Genomic DNA, 17934 nt, shown 5'->3' with positions numbered 1-17934 from the left:
TTTGACCCAGAAATCCCATTCCAGGGAATTAATTGATTCTAAGGAAATAATTCAAATGAATGTTGTTGTTATGGTATAATTTATAATAGTGACAAATTTGAGACAAACTCAAAGTCCAATGTTTAATAAATTATAGTACATTAACTCAGTAGACTACTGTGTGGTCATTATACTTGGTAAATATGATACCCGAAGCAACAAGGCAGAGTGTTTACAATGTAAAAATGAGTATCTATGTGAACAAAGCCTGGGAGGGAACTCCAAGAAGTGAAAATGATTGCAATGTTGAATGTTAGGAATACGAACAAGTTGATTTCTTTCTACCTTTTTTTTAAACCAGTAAATGCACATATTTTACAGAGTGCCCAAGATTCCCAGGCCTAAACCCCTCTGCAAAACAGGGTCAGTGTTTTAGGCAGCAGATGGATACAGTCAGCCAGGTGGAGATGCTAATGTCACAATCCCACCATGGGAATGGGAGCGGAACCACTGACCCCTGCATGAATGAACCACGTTAAGCAAATAGGTGGGGCTGCCCACATAACCATTCTGTTTTCTAAAGGCAGACTGTATGCTACTGCAGTGATTGCAATACAACCCCTTGCCCCTCTGTTTAAAGTATTCTCCTTAAAAGGATGCCCTGGGAATAATTCTGTGGCTGTTTCCTGTATGGTTTTAAGCAATGGTTCTTTCTTCACAGTATGCTAAGTGCCAGATGAAATAGCTATGCTGCTGTAGATCATCATGATAATATAGTAGTCTGCATTTATGCACACTTTACTCTCTACATAGATGATCAAAGTAAAGTACAGTTTCAAATTGGGGGCCATGATTTTATGTTTTATCCAGATTATTGTGGACAAAAGCCTGCTGTGTATGAAGAGATTAGCTTTTTGAGGGCTGCATCTGAGAACAAAATAACTGATCATTTTGTTTCTTACTACATATTTTTGCATGTTATCATGCTCTTATAAATGAGGGTGGTTTTTTTTTGAGTGAACAGCAACTGATCTTTGTTAAAATATTGCACAGGTATGTTAGAGGGTTGGAATGGGAGGTAGTAGTGATCAGTTAATGTCTTTCAACATACAAGTGCTCTCAAAAGCTATTCATTATGATTCCAGATTCGTTTAGACTACCTGTAAGGCGAGTGGGCCTATGTGATTAGTGAGAGTTGTTTAGTGTTCCTAGAGGCTGCTTAAATCCAAGGCTATTGAAAGTTTTAGAAACCATCATAAACATGAGTTACCTATGTTTAGTAACAGTCTTCTGAGAAGTAATATTAAAAATTACAACCCTAAAAAGGGAATTAAAAAAGAAAGGTCTTCTCATGGAAAGTTTTCAAATCCCTATCTGTTCATACGAATGTTTTTCAGGTGGAAGTGAATCCTCCTGGGATAAGGATAAGATGCAGTCTCCTCTTGCTGCTCCTGGACCCCAACATGGACTTGCTCATGCAGCCCTGGCTGGCCAGCCAGGCCTTGGGGGTGCTCCTACCCTTAATCCACTGCAGCAGAATCACCTGTTGAGCAACAGTATGTATACTGTCCTCCCAAAATTGGTGTGTTGAGAAAAATATCATTCAAGACCCACTGGACATCTTGGACTAGCAGGGCTAGTCTATTTCTCTTCAATAAGGTTTAACAATTTGGGGTCAGAAGGGTAGATAAAGAGGTATTCATTCCAAAAGGTGGGATTTATAGAGTAGAGATAGATTGAGAGGCCATGCAGCAGAGCAGAGGTACATGGGAGGCCATGGATCAGAGTAGTTAAGAATGTTGGTTATAGTCACATAAGCTTGGGTTTGAATTCCACATCTTTTGAATTCCATATCACTGTTTGACTTTGGAGGTCACCTAACTTTTCCGAGTCTCACTTTCCACAACTACAAAGTAGGAATAAAATATACCCAGTCATTAAGGTTATTGTGAGGGCTAAAAATAATAAAGGAAAAGCTGTTAGCAGTGACTTGCATATAGTAAGTACTGTATGAATTATAAGTATTATTATTTACTATAGCTAATGTATACAAACTCAGGTTAAGATGATGTTTTTAGGAGCTTCAGTGACTCAGAAGTCATTCTGCAGGAAAGCAGGTCTTATATACATTACTTGGCTAAAATTCTACTTTTCCTACAAACAGAAAACCTGGGGAAAGAGTTCTATTATTCCTTTCCCTGAGACTTTCATTCTTCCACTAAACCTTAGAATTAAGACAATGGAGGAATTCTGGGATATTTTAATATGATGTCCCAAATCTTAATGAAATTCATCAGTCATTAAGCATACAAAATAAGTTATGGTGTCTTACTTTAAAGAGGTATTATAAACTCAAGAGTGAAACTTCTCATATAAAATGAAATGTTAAGCAAAGGCAAATAAGATGAATGCCAGAGAAGTTATAAATATTATGTTGTGAGAAGTCAGAAAAGGACTGATTAAGGTAGACTTGTGTCATAAAGGAGGGAAGCCTAAAGGACTCCTTGTTTCTAGTCTAACATTTAAACAGCTTAGAAGTTGTCACTCCTATCCTCACAACAAGAAAAAAGTGGAACAATCTGAAAAACAACAGGTCTTTTAAATCCATCAGAGATTGAGTTCACAGGGCACAGCTCTTCCTACAACTGGAGAAAGAGGTGGATACAGGGAACCACAACTTATAGGAAGCAGAAGCCACAGCTGAGGCCTGGTAGAAGCATTGAAAGGGTGATTGCTGAGGACTCAGTATGGACCCAGCTTGAGAGAGAAAACCTCCTGGGGGACCTTCCTTAGGGGTTCCTTATACTTTTGTGAGTTTTACCTCCAGGAGCCCCATCAGGTTGTTAAGGTGAAAACCTGAGAGAATTCCCCTCATGCTTCTGGCAGGGGAGTTTCAAAATATGCTGAGAGTGTTCTGTGTGTTTTTTTTTTTTTTAGCAGAGGCCTGCCTTCAAAAGATACTATTTTACCAGAGCTTAAACTACTTGGTTTTACCAGAGCCTAACTGACCTGGGGTAAGAGTATACTAAACTCCAGCACCCTGTAGACATTGACGTGAGGGAAGGAAGATACACAACTCCAGCCGCCTTAGCTTTCCACATGGGGAAAGAGAAATACTCAGCCATAGCTGCCCCCACCCCCAAGCCTGCCTATTCCCCCCAAGAGGGAAGAAGCTGAAAAGCAATTATGAAAGTCACAGCCCTAGGAGAGAGGCTCACCAGGAGACTGAGACCTAATCATAGGACTATAGAATGCTTCTCCTCCCTACACATTTTACCACCACAATAGAGCTTTGTATAACAGGGGATTACCACTGAAAGAACTGAAAGCCTTGGACCCTATTTAATATAGCTGCTCTAGGGAAAACCACAGACAACAGGGGGGACAGGAAATCACAGCTACTCATGGGACAGCTACAGTAAACAGTAAACAAAGCCTAACTCCTAGCCAGTAAACATAAAACTTCCTACTAAAGACCTGTTTACCTCAGTTCCCTTTACTTAATACACCATTTCTGACTTCAAAAAAAGTACAAGGCATGAAAGAGGAAAAAAAAAACACTCTGAAGAGATAAAGCAAGCATCAGAACCAGAATTAGATATAGCAAATATTTTAACATTATCAGTCCAGGAATTTGAAATAACTGGGATTAAAATAACCGCTAATAAAATGGAAAAAGAGGAAAAGATACAAGAATACATGGGATATTTAAGCAGAGGGATGGAAACTAAGAATCAAAAGGAAATGCTGGAAATCAAAACACTCCAATAAAACGAAGAATGTCTTTGATGAATTCATGAGTAGACTAGACAGAGTCGAGGAAATAATTAGTAAGCTTGAAGATATGTCAATAGAAACTTCCCAATCTGAATAACAAAGCAAAAATGGAAAAAAACAGAACAGAATATCCTAGAGCTGTGCAGCAATTACAAAAGGTGTAGCATACATGTAATGGGGATACCAGAAGGACAAAAATGAGGGAAAGGAGCAAAAGAAATATTTGACATAACAGTGACTGAAAATTTTCCAAAATAATGGGAGACACCAAACCACGGTTCCAGGAAGGTCAGAGAGCAAAAGAAGGATAAGTGTCAAAAAATCTACACTGATGCATATTATAGTCAAACTGGAAAATCAAAAACAAAGAGAAAATCTTGAAAGAAGACAGAGGGTGAAAAAACCCTCCTTACTCATACAGGAACAAACATAATAAAGACATTGGACTTATCTTCAGAAACCAGGCAAGCAATAATAGAGTGGTGTGAAATATTTAGAGTGTTAAAGGAAAAAAAAAACCCCACCAACCTAGAATTCTGCATCCAGTGGAATTTCCTTTTAAAAGTGTAGAAGAAATAAAGACATTCTCAGACAAACATAAGTTGAGGGAATTTCTTACCATACCAACAGATCTGCCCTGTAAGAAATGTTAAAAGAAGGTCTTCAGAGAAAAAGAAAATTATAAAGGTCAAAAACTTGGACCTACTGAAAAAAGAAGAGTGTTAGAGAAGGAATAAATTAAAGTAAATAACATGTGTTTTTTCTTATTCTTAATCAGTCTAAGAAATAACACTCTGCTCAAAGTAATGATGACAACAGCAACATATTGGGTGATTGTACCTTATGGATAATGATATAAATGAGAGCACTGTCATAAGGGACAGGAAGGAGGAATTGGAAATACTCTGCTATAAGGTTCTTACATTGCCCACGAAGTGGTACAGTGTTATTTTTGAAAGTGGACTTAGATAAGTTGTAAATGTATATTGCAAACTCCAGGGCACCCACTTAAAAATTATTTAAAAAGTATAATTAATATGCTAAGAGAGGAAAGAAAAAGGAATCATATAAAATACTCAGTTAACACGAGAGAAGGCAACAAAAGAGTAGAAGATAATATTAAAATAAAAGAAAAAAGAAGGACAACAAATAGAAAATAGTAAAAAATATGATAGCTACTTATCCAGTCCAATCAGTAATCATTTTAAATATGATTGGCCTAAATATACCAATTAAAAACATAGGCTGCTCCACATGCTCTAGTGATCTGGGATGTCAATGCTTTTACCATTAGTTAAACGCAACATACTTCTTATATAATCGTGTATCAAACAAAAAACCAAAACAAAGCAAATGACAACAATAAAAAGGTGGAGACCGTCAGAGTAGGTAACAAAACAAGGCCGAGTTATACGTTGTTTATAAGAAACTCACTTTAAATATAAAGACACATATTAATTAAAAATAAAGGATTGGAGAAATATATACTATGCTAACACTAGTCAAAAGAAAGAAGGAGTAGCTATATTAATTCAGATGAAGCAGATTTCAGAATAAAGAAAATTTTCAGGGATAAGAAGGACATTACATAATGATAAAGAGGTCAGTTCTCCAAGAAGACGTTAACAACCCTTAACGTGTTTGGTCTTATTATCAGAGTGTCAAAATATGTGAGGCAAAACTGATAGAACTGCCAGGAGAAGTAGATGTACTATTATAGTTGGAGACTTCAATATTGCTCTATTGGAAATGGACATATCCTGTAGGAAGAAAGTCAGTCAGCAAGGGTATAGTTGAACTGAGTAGCACCATCAATCAACTAGATCTAATGAACTTCTATAGAATATTTCATTCAACAACAGAATACACATTCTTCTTAAATTGACATGGAACATTCACCAAGACTACCTTCTGAGCTGTAAAACGCACCTTAACAAATTTAAAAGAATAGAAATCATACATTGTCTGCTCTCAGTCATATTGGAATTAAACTAAAAATTAATAACAGAAAGACAGGTGGAATATCCAAAATTACTTGGAGATTCAACAGCACACTACTAAGCAACATGTGTGTCAAAGAAGTCTCAAGTAAATGAAAGTAAATGAAAATAAAAACTTTTCTTATCAAAATTTGTGGGATGCAGCAAAAGCAATACTTAGAAATTTATGGTATTGAATAAATATGCTAAAAAGAAGAAAGATAAAATCAGCAATCTAAGATTGCATTTTAGGAAACTAGAAAAGGAAAAGCAAATTAAATCCAAAGCAGAAGAAAAGAAGTAATAAAAGTTAGTGCTGAAATCAATGAAATTGAAAATACGAAATCAATAGAGAAAATCAATGAAGCCAAAAGCTGGTTCTTTGAATTGATCAATAAAATTGATAAAGCTTTATCTAAGCTAACTAGGAAACAGAAAGAAGATACAAATTGCTAATATTTGAAATGAAAGAGGGGTCATAATTCCTGACAATATGGACATTAAAAGAATAAAAAAGGAATATTATAAACAACTCTGTGCCCACAAATTTGATAACCTGGATGAAATGGACCAATTCCTTGAAAGATATAATCTATCAATACTCATATAATAAGAAATTGATAATCTGAATAGGACTATATCTATTAAAGAAATTGAATCAATACAATAAGAAGCACCAGATCCAAATAGCTTCACTGGTAAATTCTACCAAACATTAAAGTAAGAAAACACACAAATTTCCTACAGTCTTTTCCAGAAGATAGAAGCAGCTGGAATATTTCCTAACTCCTATGATGCCAGCATTACCCAATTACCAAAAACAGGCAAAGATATTACAAGTAAATGAAACTATAGACCAATATCTCTCGTGAGCATGCACGCAAAAATCCTCAACAAAATATTAACAAATCAAATCCAACAATGTATAAAAAGAATTATACACCATGACAATCTGGGATTTATTACAGGGATGCAAGGCTAGTTCAACATTCAAAAATCAATTAATATAATCCGTCACATTAGCAGGGTAAAGAAGAAAAATCATATGATTCTAAGAGTAGATACAGAAAAAGGATATGACAAAATACAATAAGCACTCATAATAAAAGTTCAGAAAAATAGGAACAGAAGGCAACTTCCTCAACTTGATAAAGAACATCTACCAAAAAAACCTACTGCTAACATCATATTTAATGGTGAGAAACATGTGCTTTTCCCCTAAGATAAAAAACAACAAGGATGCCTCCTCTCACCACTCCTATTCATCGTTGCACTGGAAATGCTGGCTAATACAATATGATAAGAAAAGGACCTAACAGGTATATAGATGGGAGAGAAGAAATTGTCTTTGTTCAAAGATGACATGATTGTCTACATAAAAAAATCCCAAAGCTTTGACAAAAAATCTCCTGTAAGTAATAAAGGATTATAGCATGATTGTGTACAAAAGTTGATTACTTTCCTATATACCAGCAATGAACAATCGCAATTTGAGAATAAAAAACACAATGCCATTTACATTAGCAACAACAAAAAAATGAAATACATAGGTATAAAACTGACAAAAAAAAAATATATATATATAAGCTCTTTAGAAGGAATTCTATAAGTCTCTGATGAAAGAAATCAAAGAATGTCTAAATAAATGGAGAAATATTCTATGTTTATATATAGGAAAACTCAGTATCATTAAGATGCAAGTTCTTCTTAACTTGACCTATGCATTCAACACAATCCCAATCAAAATCCAAGGAAGTTATTTTGTGGATATCAACAAACTGATGCTAAAGTTTATAGGGAAAGTGAAAGATCCAGAATAGCCAACATGATATTGAACAGAAAACATCAGTGGAATGATCGATCCTACCCTACTTCAATGTTTACTGTAAAGCTACAGGAGTCAAGACAGTGTGATATTGGCAAAAGAATAGACAAATAGATTTATAACAGAATAGAAAGCCCAGAAATATATCCATACAAATGTAGTCAACTAGTATTTGATGAAAGAGCAAAGACAATTAAATGGAGAAACCATCATCTTTTCAACAAATAGCATTGGGAAAACTAGGCATCCACGTGCAAAAAAAAAAAAATGAATCTGGACGCAGACTCTACACTCTTCTCTTCACAGAAATTAACTCAATCTGGATCATGGACCTAAATGTAAATTTCAAAATTGGAAAACTATTAGAAGATAATATCAGAGAAAATCTAGATGATCTTGAGTTTGGCAATGAGTTTTTAGGTACAGCACCAAGTCCACGATAAAAATTGATAAATTGGATTTAAACATTAAAAATTAAAATTTTAAACTGTTCTGTGAAACACACTGTTAAGAAAATAAAAAGACAAGCTACAGAGTTGGAGAAAATCTTTGCAAAGCACATACCTGATGAAGGACTGATAGAAAATTTACAAAGAACTCTTAAAAGTCAACAATAAAAAATAAACAACCTAATTAAAAAATAGGCAAAAGACCTGAACAGATACCTCATCAAATAAGATATACAGATGACAAATAAGCATGTGAAAAGATGCTCAACATCATGTGTCATTAGGGAATTGTAAATTAAAACAATGAGATACCCCTACACGCCTATTGGAATGGCTAAAATCCAAAACTCCATCAGCATCAATTGCTGGTAAGGATGTGGAACAACAGGAACTCTCTTTTATTGCTTTTGGGAATGCAAAATGGTACAGCCACATCGGAAAATATTTTGGCAGTTTTTCACAAAGTTAAACATAATCTTCCTTATTTATCCAATTGAATTGAAAACTTATATCCACACAAAAATCTACATACCAATGTTTATAGCCACTTTATTCATAACTTCTAAAAGTTGGAATCAACCAAGATGTCCTTCAACAGCTGGATGAGTAAACAAACTGTGGTATGTCCATACCATGAAACAGTAGTTAGCAGTAGAAACAAATGAGCGATGAAGCTTCGAAAAGACTTGGATGAACATTAAGTATGTATTGCTAAGTGAAACAAACCCAGTCTGAAAAGACTAAACAGTGTATGACTCCACCTCAGGAAATGGCAAATCTATAGAATCAGGAAAATCCAAGGCTAAGACAGGAGGGATGAATGGGTGGAGCACAGAGGATTTTTAGGGCACTGAAAGTATTCTATATGATACTGTAATGGTAGATATGTGCTATCATGCATTTGTGAAAAATCTTAGAATGTACAACACAAAAGAATAAACTCTAAGGCAAACTATGGACTGTAGTTAATAATAATGTATCAATATTGATTCCTCAATTGTAGCAAATGTACCACACTAATACAAGATTTTAGTAACAGGGGAAACTGCTGGTGGAGGGGAAATACATTGAAATCCTCTGTAATTTCTGCTCACCTTTTCTGTAAACCTAAAACTTCTCTAAAACTAAAGTCTATTGATTTAAAAAAGGGAGGAAGAGTTTTACAATGCTCAAATAAACAGGATTAGAAAGGTAGATTCCAGAGGCATGAACAAGAATGAAGGCTAAGCTGAATTAAAATAGTAGAGAGCTACAAGTAGTCCAGTGGGGCTAGAGTAGAGCACGCAGAGGTCTGTGATGAGATATCAAAGCTAGAAAAGTCATTTCACATGAAACCAAAGAACTTATATTTTATTCTGGAGACAGTAAGTGGACACTAAAAGTCTTAAAATTAGAGTGGCAAATGAAATGGCATAAGAAAACCAACCAGGAAGGTAGGATACCAACCAGGTACAATGGGATTGGTGCCTGACCCTAGAAATTGCAGGATATTACAGAGGTCAACATGAGTTGGAAATAGAATGAATGTGGGATTTTAGAGAGCGGATTAGAGTCTGAAGTTTGTAGCCTTAATGGCTAGCAGAAGGTGGTACCACGCACTTATATAAAACTTATAGGAGTTGCCAGAATATGAAGATTCGTTAGAAATAATACTTATAGTAGCTTGCATGATGTCCTTGAGGCTGACAGGAAAGAGATGACCCATTCTGGTGATTTTTAAAAAGAATTTGTCTTCATTACCATACTATTAAAAGTCTCTGTACTTTTTAAGCATGTGAGTAAATGGGCGAGATTGCTGGAGTGTTGTATACTATTGATGGCTCTTAATTTAATGATTTCTGCTTTGAGAAAAGGTTGACTTACATAATTCAGTATTTGCATAGGCTTTGCATGTGCAACTCACGTGGGGTCACTGTTAAACTGCCCTGTAATGTAAATATTAGCTTAGAGTCTAGGGTATTATAGTCAATTGACAGTTAGTTATTGCAGGTCATGATCTGAAAGTGTGACTTTTAAGTCCTTCATGGTCATATGAAATGTTTGATGAATTATATTTTAAAACTGTCAATAGGCTGTTAAATTATGTTTGTAGTTTGCATTTAGTTTGCATGTCAATTGGACTCTGAGTAGGCATATGACTTGATATGGCCAGATGGTGTCTGGATGATGCTGAAAATCTTTGGAGAATGAGGAAAAGATTATTACACTGTTAAGGGAAGTGTAAATTGAACAAAGGCTTATTTAAGCATTCGAGTGGTAAAGGGAGGCACTGATGGCTACTTTTCAGCTACAGTTTGATCAATTTGCTACTAAAACACTGAGTACACAAAGAATTGAAGTCTATAATTATCTTGGGTTTGTGGTAAATGAGAGCTGTATATAGAAACTTTTTTAGGTCATTGATGGTTACTATTATGTTGAGCATAGAGTGAAGGTTTTAGGGGAAAGATAAACAGTGATTAATTTAATTTGTTATGGAATATCTCATCATTATAGCAAAGCTGTATGATGAGTAAAGTATAAAAATGCATATTCATCTAAGTAATTTTGGAAGGCTAACTGAAAATAAACTTCTAGTTTAACAGGGGGTGCAGAAGCCCATTTTATTTTATTTTTTTTTATTTTATTTTTTTTTAAAGATTTTATTTTTTCCTTTTTCTCCCCAAAGCCCCCCGTACATAGTTGTGTATTCTTCGTTGTGGGTTCTTCTAGTTGTGGCATGTGGGACGCTGCCTCAGCGTGGTCTGACGAGCAGTGCCATGTCCGCGCCCAGGATTCGAACCAACGAAACACTGGGCCGCCTGCAGCGGAGCGCGCGAACTTAACCGCTCGGCCACGGGGCCAGCCCCCAGAAGGCCATTTTAAATTCAGTGTTTACACTGTGTCAGGCTTCTCTCAGGAAAAATGTTTTATAACTGAAAATTTTGGCTTGGTGGATTGCTCATAAAATGGATTTAGAGATAGCAATCCATAAGTGAAGTAATAGGTGAAAGGTCTAAAATACGTTGTTAATATTTTCTTGGGATCTGGAGTCATACGGAGTACAGAGGACGTTCCCCTTCTTGGATTCCACATAGAATTTCAGTTTCTTGCTTTTTTAAAAATCTTTGTGTAATTCTGATAACAGTGCATTTTGTGGCTGTCTTTATCAGAAATCTTGGTGACTGTTGTGTCCTTTATTTAGGAGTTTTTTTCATTGAGATGATCACTTTAATGTTGTATGACGCTTGTCATATCTGAAAGTGTGTTTTATTGCATTGTGCTGCCTTTGAATATTTTGTGTTCATGGGCTTAATTCATCCATCATTGTTGAATCTAGAAGATGGACCTCAAATCAAGTAGCAGCATTTTTATCTTCTAGCCTCCTTTTTGTCCAAAAAAATCTGTTTTGAAAGTTTGTATTACTGTTACTGTTGTTTTGAGGAATGAGATTTAGGGGGCCTCTGAACATACTTCCTATAGGTTCATTGTTATTCACTTACTATTGTGACATGGGAAGCAAGAAAAAATGAGGGGATGGCAAGGAGGAAAGGGGATGTTATTAATAGTTGATAACTGTGTGTAGGACCCACGTAAACATTGCCCATTATAGAATTTCTATAATCTGTAATAATTTGGGAAAATTATAGGAAAGGATGTTTTAGAGCATCTGTTAAAGATTACTAGTTTCTGGGCTTTTGTCCAAAAAAGGCAAGATTACTGTTGAAGCAATAGTTTAAAATACATTGTAAAGTGCTATGGTTTACTTACTGTAGTCATGTTAACATCCGTGATGTTAGGCTAACTTTCCCTAGCCTCTGCTTAAAGGTGTTTCCTCACAAATCCCAACCTTATAAGGGGCAAGTAGACAACGGTTTTAATTTGTTACCTTTCTTATGATGACATATCTGTGGCTACTGCAAGTGTAATGTGGATAATACTTGAGAGATATTCTTTAATATATTTCAAATGTGTGAAAATTATTTCACCTTGCATAAGAAAACAGATAGAATTCTAGACACTACTCAACAATATTGGTATTTGTTAGCAAAGTGGAAAACAGGTTGATATTTCGATAGGGGAGTTATTCCTTATTGACAAAGGCTTCAAAGTAGAGCTATAAGCATTCATTTTAGAAATTTATAACTGAAGGGGTAGAACATATTCCAAATTTTATTTTCTTCACTAATACTGTAGCCCAGAGAATCTATATGCTGTCTTACCAGGGCCACTATTATATCTCCTAAAGAAAGTGTTAAGCTAGAAACTATCAACACATCAATATATTATAATGATTAAAAAGAAAGTAACTTCTTTTTGTTAAATAAAATGATGTTTGCCTTAAAGATTTTTGTTTGTAAAAATGATTGCATCTTATAAATATTTTGGAAGTGAGAGCAAGAACAGGGGATATTGATAAATAAAAGTCTGTTGACATAGGAATGTATTTAAAATTATAAAACAATATTAAATCTCATAGGTACTATTAATTGCCCAAAGAGATACTGGGATATAATAAAACTTGATTTAAAAAACAAAGCCAGTAAGAATGAATTTAGATTTTTTTTTTACTATTTCACAGCATCAATTTTGATGTGATTTACCTTTGTCCAAATAATGTAACAAATGTAATAATTTAACATGCACTGTCTCTTTTAGGACTGGATCTGCCATTTATGATGATGCCTCATCCCCTACTTCCAGTCAGCTTACCTCCTGCATCAGTTGCCATGGCAATGAATCAGATGAACCATCTCAATACTATTGCCAACATGGCTGCTGCAGCCCAGATTCACAGTCCACTCTCCAGAGCTGGGGCCTCTGTTATAAAGGTAAGAATCATGATTTAGAAGAGGACAAAGGTGTTAATTACAGTTAAATTTTGGTACAATATTAGCAGTACCATAGGATCTTCAGTATAAACACACAGCTCATTGACTCAATTGCTTAGCATACAGTATTGATGAGTTTGATTTCTGACTAGACCTGCTAAGGTGTTTTTGTTTTGTTGCTGTTAGTAGTTTTCATTCTTTGGCCACAGATCTCATCTTTAATTTTAGCTTCCTGTCTTGCAATCATGAGCACAGTGTGGGGACATAAGGCCAGACTAATGACAGAGTAGAAGAGTGGGCAAAACCATTGCCATTGCTGGGGTGAAACAAAGTAAACACTGTGCCTTTTTGGTGTCTGTGAGACAGTCGTGGGGTAGTATATACTGTACAGGACTTGTAGTCAGAAAGACCTGAGTTCCAGTTCTGGTTCTGCCGCTTAATAGCTGAATGACCATGGATATGACATTTATCCCACCTGAACTTGCTTCCTCAACTGTAAAATAAAGATCATAGTACTAATCTATCCCACTTATTTCACTGGCTGTCTGGAGATAATGTGAGTAAAATATAGATTAAAAATTGTGAAATGTTAAATAAATATTTATGGTAAGTTGCAGCATTATCATTATCAGTATCAGAATATTATTTTTCAAAATTTCATGACCATTGGGTAATGAAACACAAATAATATTTTATAATCCCACCTTATGTCTCCTGTCACTTTGGCACATGGCCTCTCTGTCCTCTCTCCAAGTATTATGTGAACTAGGCTTTTTAATATAATTTTTCTTTTGGCGAGGAGATAATATAAGGGTATATAGGATCAAAAGAGTATAGTTATTCAGAGCAACCCATTGATTTGTCCCTTTGTTCCTTCATTTATTCAACAAATATTATACCTTTGATATATACATCTTGTATTGGGCAATATGGGAGACAGACGTGTAAGACTTAGTCCCTGACTTCCGGGACTTACAAACTAAATGTGAGACAAACAACAGGTACCCATTTAACTTGCGCTAACAAGACAGACCGATGGATAGCATAGAGAGTCACCAAGTATTATAGGACTTTAGAGGAGGGAGAGATCATACCTAGCTTGCAGAAGAGAGGAGGCAGGGATCTCAAAAGGCATTACAGTTGATGGATTTGAACCGAGCCTTGCAAAAGTGATATGATTGTAATAGATGCACACACAGGTGAGAGAAGACAAGGCAGAGGAAATGTGAGAGTCTAGACTTTTTTTTCCATTTTAAATTCCAGTTTTGGGGACTTCTAAAACAATGAAGAAAATTTATAACATAACCTTTGTAGGAAAGGAAAAGAAAAATTGATAAATTTTTATTAAGCTCCATGTGTATTTCCACGGCCAAGTAGAAGTGTGCTTCCTGTGAAGGCTGTGGCCCTTAATGGACTAGTTTATCCCAGCTAGTCAGAGCTCTGTTGTTTGAATATTTGACCAGAGTGTAAATCAGGAATCAGAGTTGCCTTTGAGAAAAAAATTACCCATGGACATTATTTCAAAGATGGCATAAGGTTTCTATGATTTTGAAACTGGGTGGCTACTAAGTAAATGTGACCCCACACAAACTTGGGAAACTTTATTAAAAAACGAAATATGGTTTAAAGTAATGGAATTTTCATACTTGCTTTGAAATGATAAAAGAATACTCTCAATAAAGGCATGTTTTTGGCTCTTCAAAAGTACATTCGCTTAGTTTTCTTAATGACTGTTGTTCAGACTGAATCACCTACATTTTGGTTGAATATTTGGGACTTCTGGTAGCTCTGTGAAGAATTTGGAGCCAAGAAGCTCTTGGGGATGAGGCTCATGACTCACATTTTGTTGGTGGTGGTGATTATGGAAATGGAAAGAATAGTTATCTTCTTTCAAGAACAGTTAGCAATGTGATACTAGCTACATGATACCAAATTAGAAGCACAGAAATTTCACCCCTCTGTTGATCTATATTTCAGCAGAAATTTATTTTCAGCGTGCTTCTTGGTGAAGCACAGGTCCAAAGTTCGATCTATTAGAATCCCGCAGGCAGTGAGCAAACCTATGTATTGAGACTTTGCCATATAAAACTACTTGGGGGATATGGGAACTATTCAAACAAAAACACATTTCCTCTATTTACGTTTACAGATTTTTTTTTTACTTTCAAGTAACGCTTTCTCTTATTTTCATATAATTTTTAAAAGTCCCCGGAATTGGAAAAAAACACACACTGTGATATGCAAACACGGTTTCACAATCTTTCAAAACACCTGCTTCTTTAGCACAGTTTGTGTTAAGCTGACGCCTGTACCTTGTCACTGATGATCATGTGGCTGTGATCACAATTTCCTTCGGAAGCTGGTCTCGCAGTATGTGCTTTGAATATTAGGACTATACGATAAATAGAAGGTATCAAGCTACTGAATGACTGGCTACACAAACCATATTCAATTTCCAGCACTTAGCATTTTTGAGTAAAGGGCCTGGGAACAACTATTTTAATATTTCTGTGCTTCAATTTTTTTTCTGGAAAATGGATCTCGCTTTCTGTAAACTTTGTATCTGTGTTTACATATCATCTGATTGAGTCTACATCAGAAAAGTGGTTAGGCTAATCTGTAAGCCATGTTAACTCCTCATTTTAATTTGGGTAGACCAATTTGGCATTTGTTAGCAAGTGCATTTGTTAACAACTAATTGAATCAGAAGAAGCCACCGATATCTGGTTTAAAAATTTTGTGGGCTCATCCATATTTTTTCTTGCATTGGTTGAGCCCCTATTATGCATCAGGTGGTTTTTAAAGCTAACGATCTCATGTAGAGAGACAAACAATAAACAGAGTTAATAGCACTATAATTTTTGCCTGAAAATTTAAATAGACAAAATGAACTCACATGTACTATTTTGAAAACATGCTTTTGCAGATTTTGTTTTATACTTTATGAGATCAGGGTTCCAGAGTTATAGCAAGAATGGAAACTATGTGTAATGATTTAAAATTTCCTACATTCTCTGCGTTTAAGGTTATCCTGGTAGTTGACTTGTTACTGTGCCATGTTTGTCTCTAATTTTTCAGATTCTTTAAAAGAAATGATGTAGGATGCAGACAACTGTGACTGAGTGCATATTCACATAATATGTATTTTTATAATGTGATGGTCTACTGTGTTTGCTCATAGACTCAAATGGACACAGCACTTAGTGTACTTATTCATAAACATAATATTTGCCTAGTCAAATAATGTTGAACATTAAAATGAAATAAAATCCTCAGATTCCTATAATGGACGTAAACTTTCAGTGTTCTAGATTTTATATTTGGGCCAGCATCCAATGGTGTGCCTGTAAACCAGCTCTCAAAAAACAAAACCTCTGATTTATAGCTTTTGCCATTTTTTTGTGATGTAAATATCCCCACCCTGGTTGATTTCAAGTTACCAACAGTTTAACACCTGGCTCACAAAATTACTGAATATTTGACAGTTGGCTCTAGTTTCAGTAGGCTCCAAGACAGCACTCTCCTTTTAAAACATTACATGAAATATGAAATGTTTATCGGATCAAACTCTCCATGCCAATCTCCCCCCATATCCATTAAACAAAATAAGCAAAAACTTTTCAAACCAGTTTGCCTACAAATTTCTATTTCTTCAGAAAGTGTAATGTGTTAACTAAAAGTCTGAGAAATCTCTATAAAAATGAATGAATAAGCAGTTTGTTTTCCAATTGAAATTATACCACTTTAACATGGAATGATGTCAAATTGAAAGGAGCATAATTGCGTTTGAGCCTTTTTCTTCTACCAGTGTGTAAATATTTCTACTGCAGTATGAAAAAAGTTTGATGATTAGAGCCGTTGATTCCTGCAAATACCATTAAATAGTGAAAGCTAACACAAGGGAGAATAGATCTAGCTGGCTATCTTTTTTATTTTCCACAGCTGGAAATCTTTTTTATTTTCTTTTCACAGGTGGAAGAGAAAACCATAGCTTTTTAGGGCTCTGAGAAGTTATGTGTCTTTTAGAAGCTTATACTTCTCAAGAAAATATATATTTGCTTATAGTTTAAAAATTTCCCCACCTCCGTGGATGTAAACAATTAGCAGTGAGTCTTAGTCAGATGCATAGAACATACGGACTACAGCAACACTGTTCAATATGGTAGCTGCTAGCCACAAAGGCTATTTCAATTTAAATTAATTAAACAAAATGAAAACTTCAGTTCCTCAGTTGCAACTAGTGACATTTCAAGTGCTCAGTAGTCACATATTACTTTTGGCTACAATATTAGACAGCACAAGTATAGTATATTTGCATGATTGAAGAAAATTTTATGGGACAGCACTGTTCTAGAGCATTGCGTAGGGTGGATGAGAAGTCCAGGATCGCCAGTAATCTTTGGGGAAAAAAGATAATACAGATTTAGAAATCAGCAAGTATATTGCAGTTAGCCTTGCAGTTGGCCAGAAAGAATAATTATCGTTGAATATTGGCTTACTCTATTATAAATAGCATCATTTTCTGTTAGAAAGCAGAGAATTCACTGATTTAGCAACGGTTTAGTATGTGCAAAGGACTGTGTTACATTGCCTTATCAAAAACACAAAAACGAAACAGGCATAAGCACCACCCCCAAAAGAATTTATAGAATTATATATTGTTTCTGGATAGAGCCATCATAATTTTTTAGCTAAGTAAGATGCATTAACTAGCAGGTTTCATTGGAGGCAATGTGACATAATGGGTAAGATCACGGGCTCTGAAGTGAGACTGCCTGTATTTGAATCCTGGTTTCATCATTCTTTATGCAACTTTATGAAACTTAATTAACCTACTCGTATCTCAGTTTGCCTCATCTCCCAATGAAATGGGGATAATAATTGTACATACCTCATACTGTTAACGTGAGGCTGAGATAAATCTTTTTAACACACTTACAGTACTGTTTGGTATCTAGTAAAAATTCAGGGTACATTGGTTAATATTATTTTATTTTATTATGTTTCATACTCAAGAATGCATATGGAAATAATAATAAGTAGAAACCAATATTATGGCCAAGAGCTAACCTAAGAAAGAAGTGGCTTCCCCTATGTACATTCCCCTCTGTATC

The 17934-nt window shown here is 35.2% G+C and overlaps 1 protein-coding gene across 5 annotated transcripts in view; it reads left to right on the top strand.

Annotated features, from left to right (window-relative positions):
- The window catches only part of DACH2 (dachshund family transcription factor 2), a 470115-nt gene that overhangs the window by 368312 nt on the left and 83869 nt on the right, over positions 1 to 17934 (top strand). For all 5 annotated transcript variants that reach the window (XM_046672635.1, XM_046672634.1, XM_046672632.1 and 2 more), the window contains 2 exons: positions 1377 to 1535; positions 12648 to 12820. In XM_046672635.1, coding sequence (XP_046528591.1) covers positions 1377 to 1535; positions 12648 to 12820 — 332 coding nt within the window. The remainder of the gene's footprint in view (positions 1 to 1376; positions 1536 to 12647; positions 12821 to 17934) is intronic.

This window comes from Equus quagga, chromosome 10 (genome assembly GCF_021613505.1).
Source record: "Equus quagga isolate Etosha38 chromosome 10, UCLA_HA_Equagga_1.0, whole genome shotgun sequence".
NCBI classification, from domain to species: domain Eukaryota; kingdom Metazoa; phylum Chordata; class Mammalia; order Perissodactyla; family Equidae; genus Equus; species Equus quagga.
This window is presented reverse-complemented; position numbering and strand designations above follow the sequence as displayed.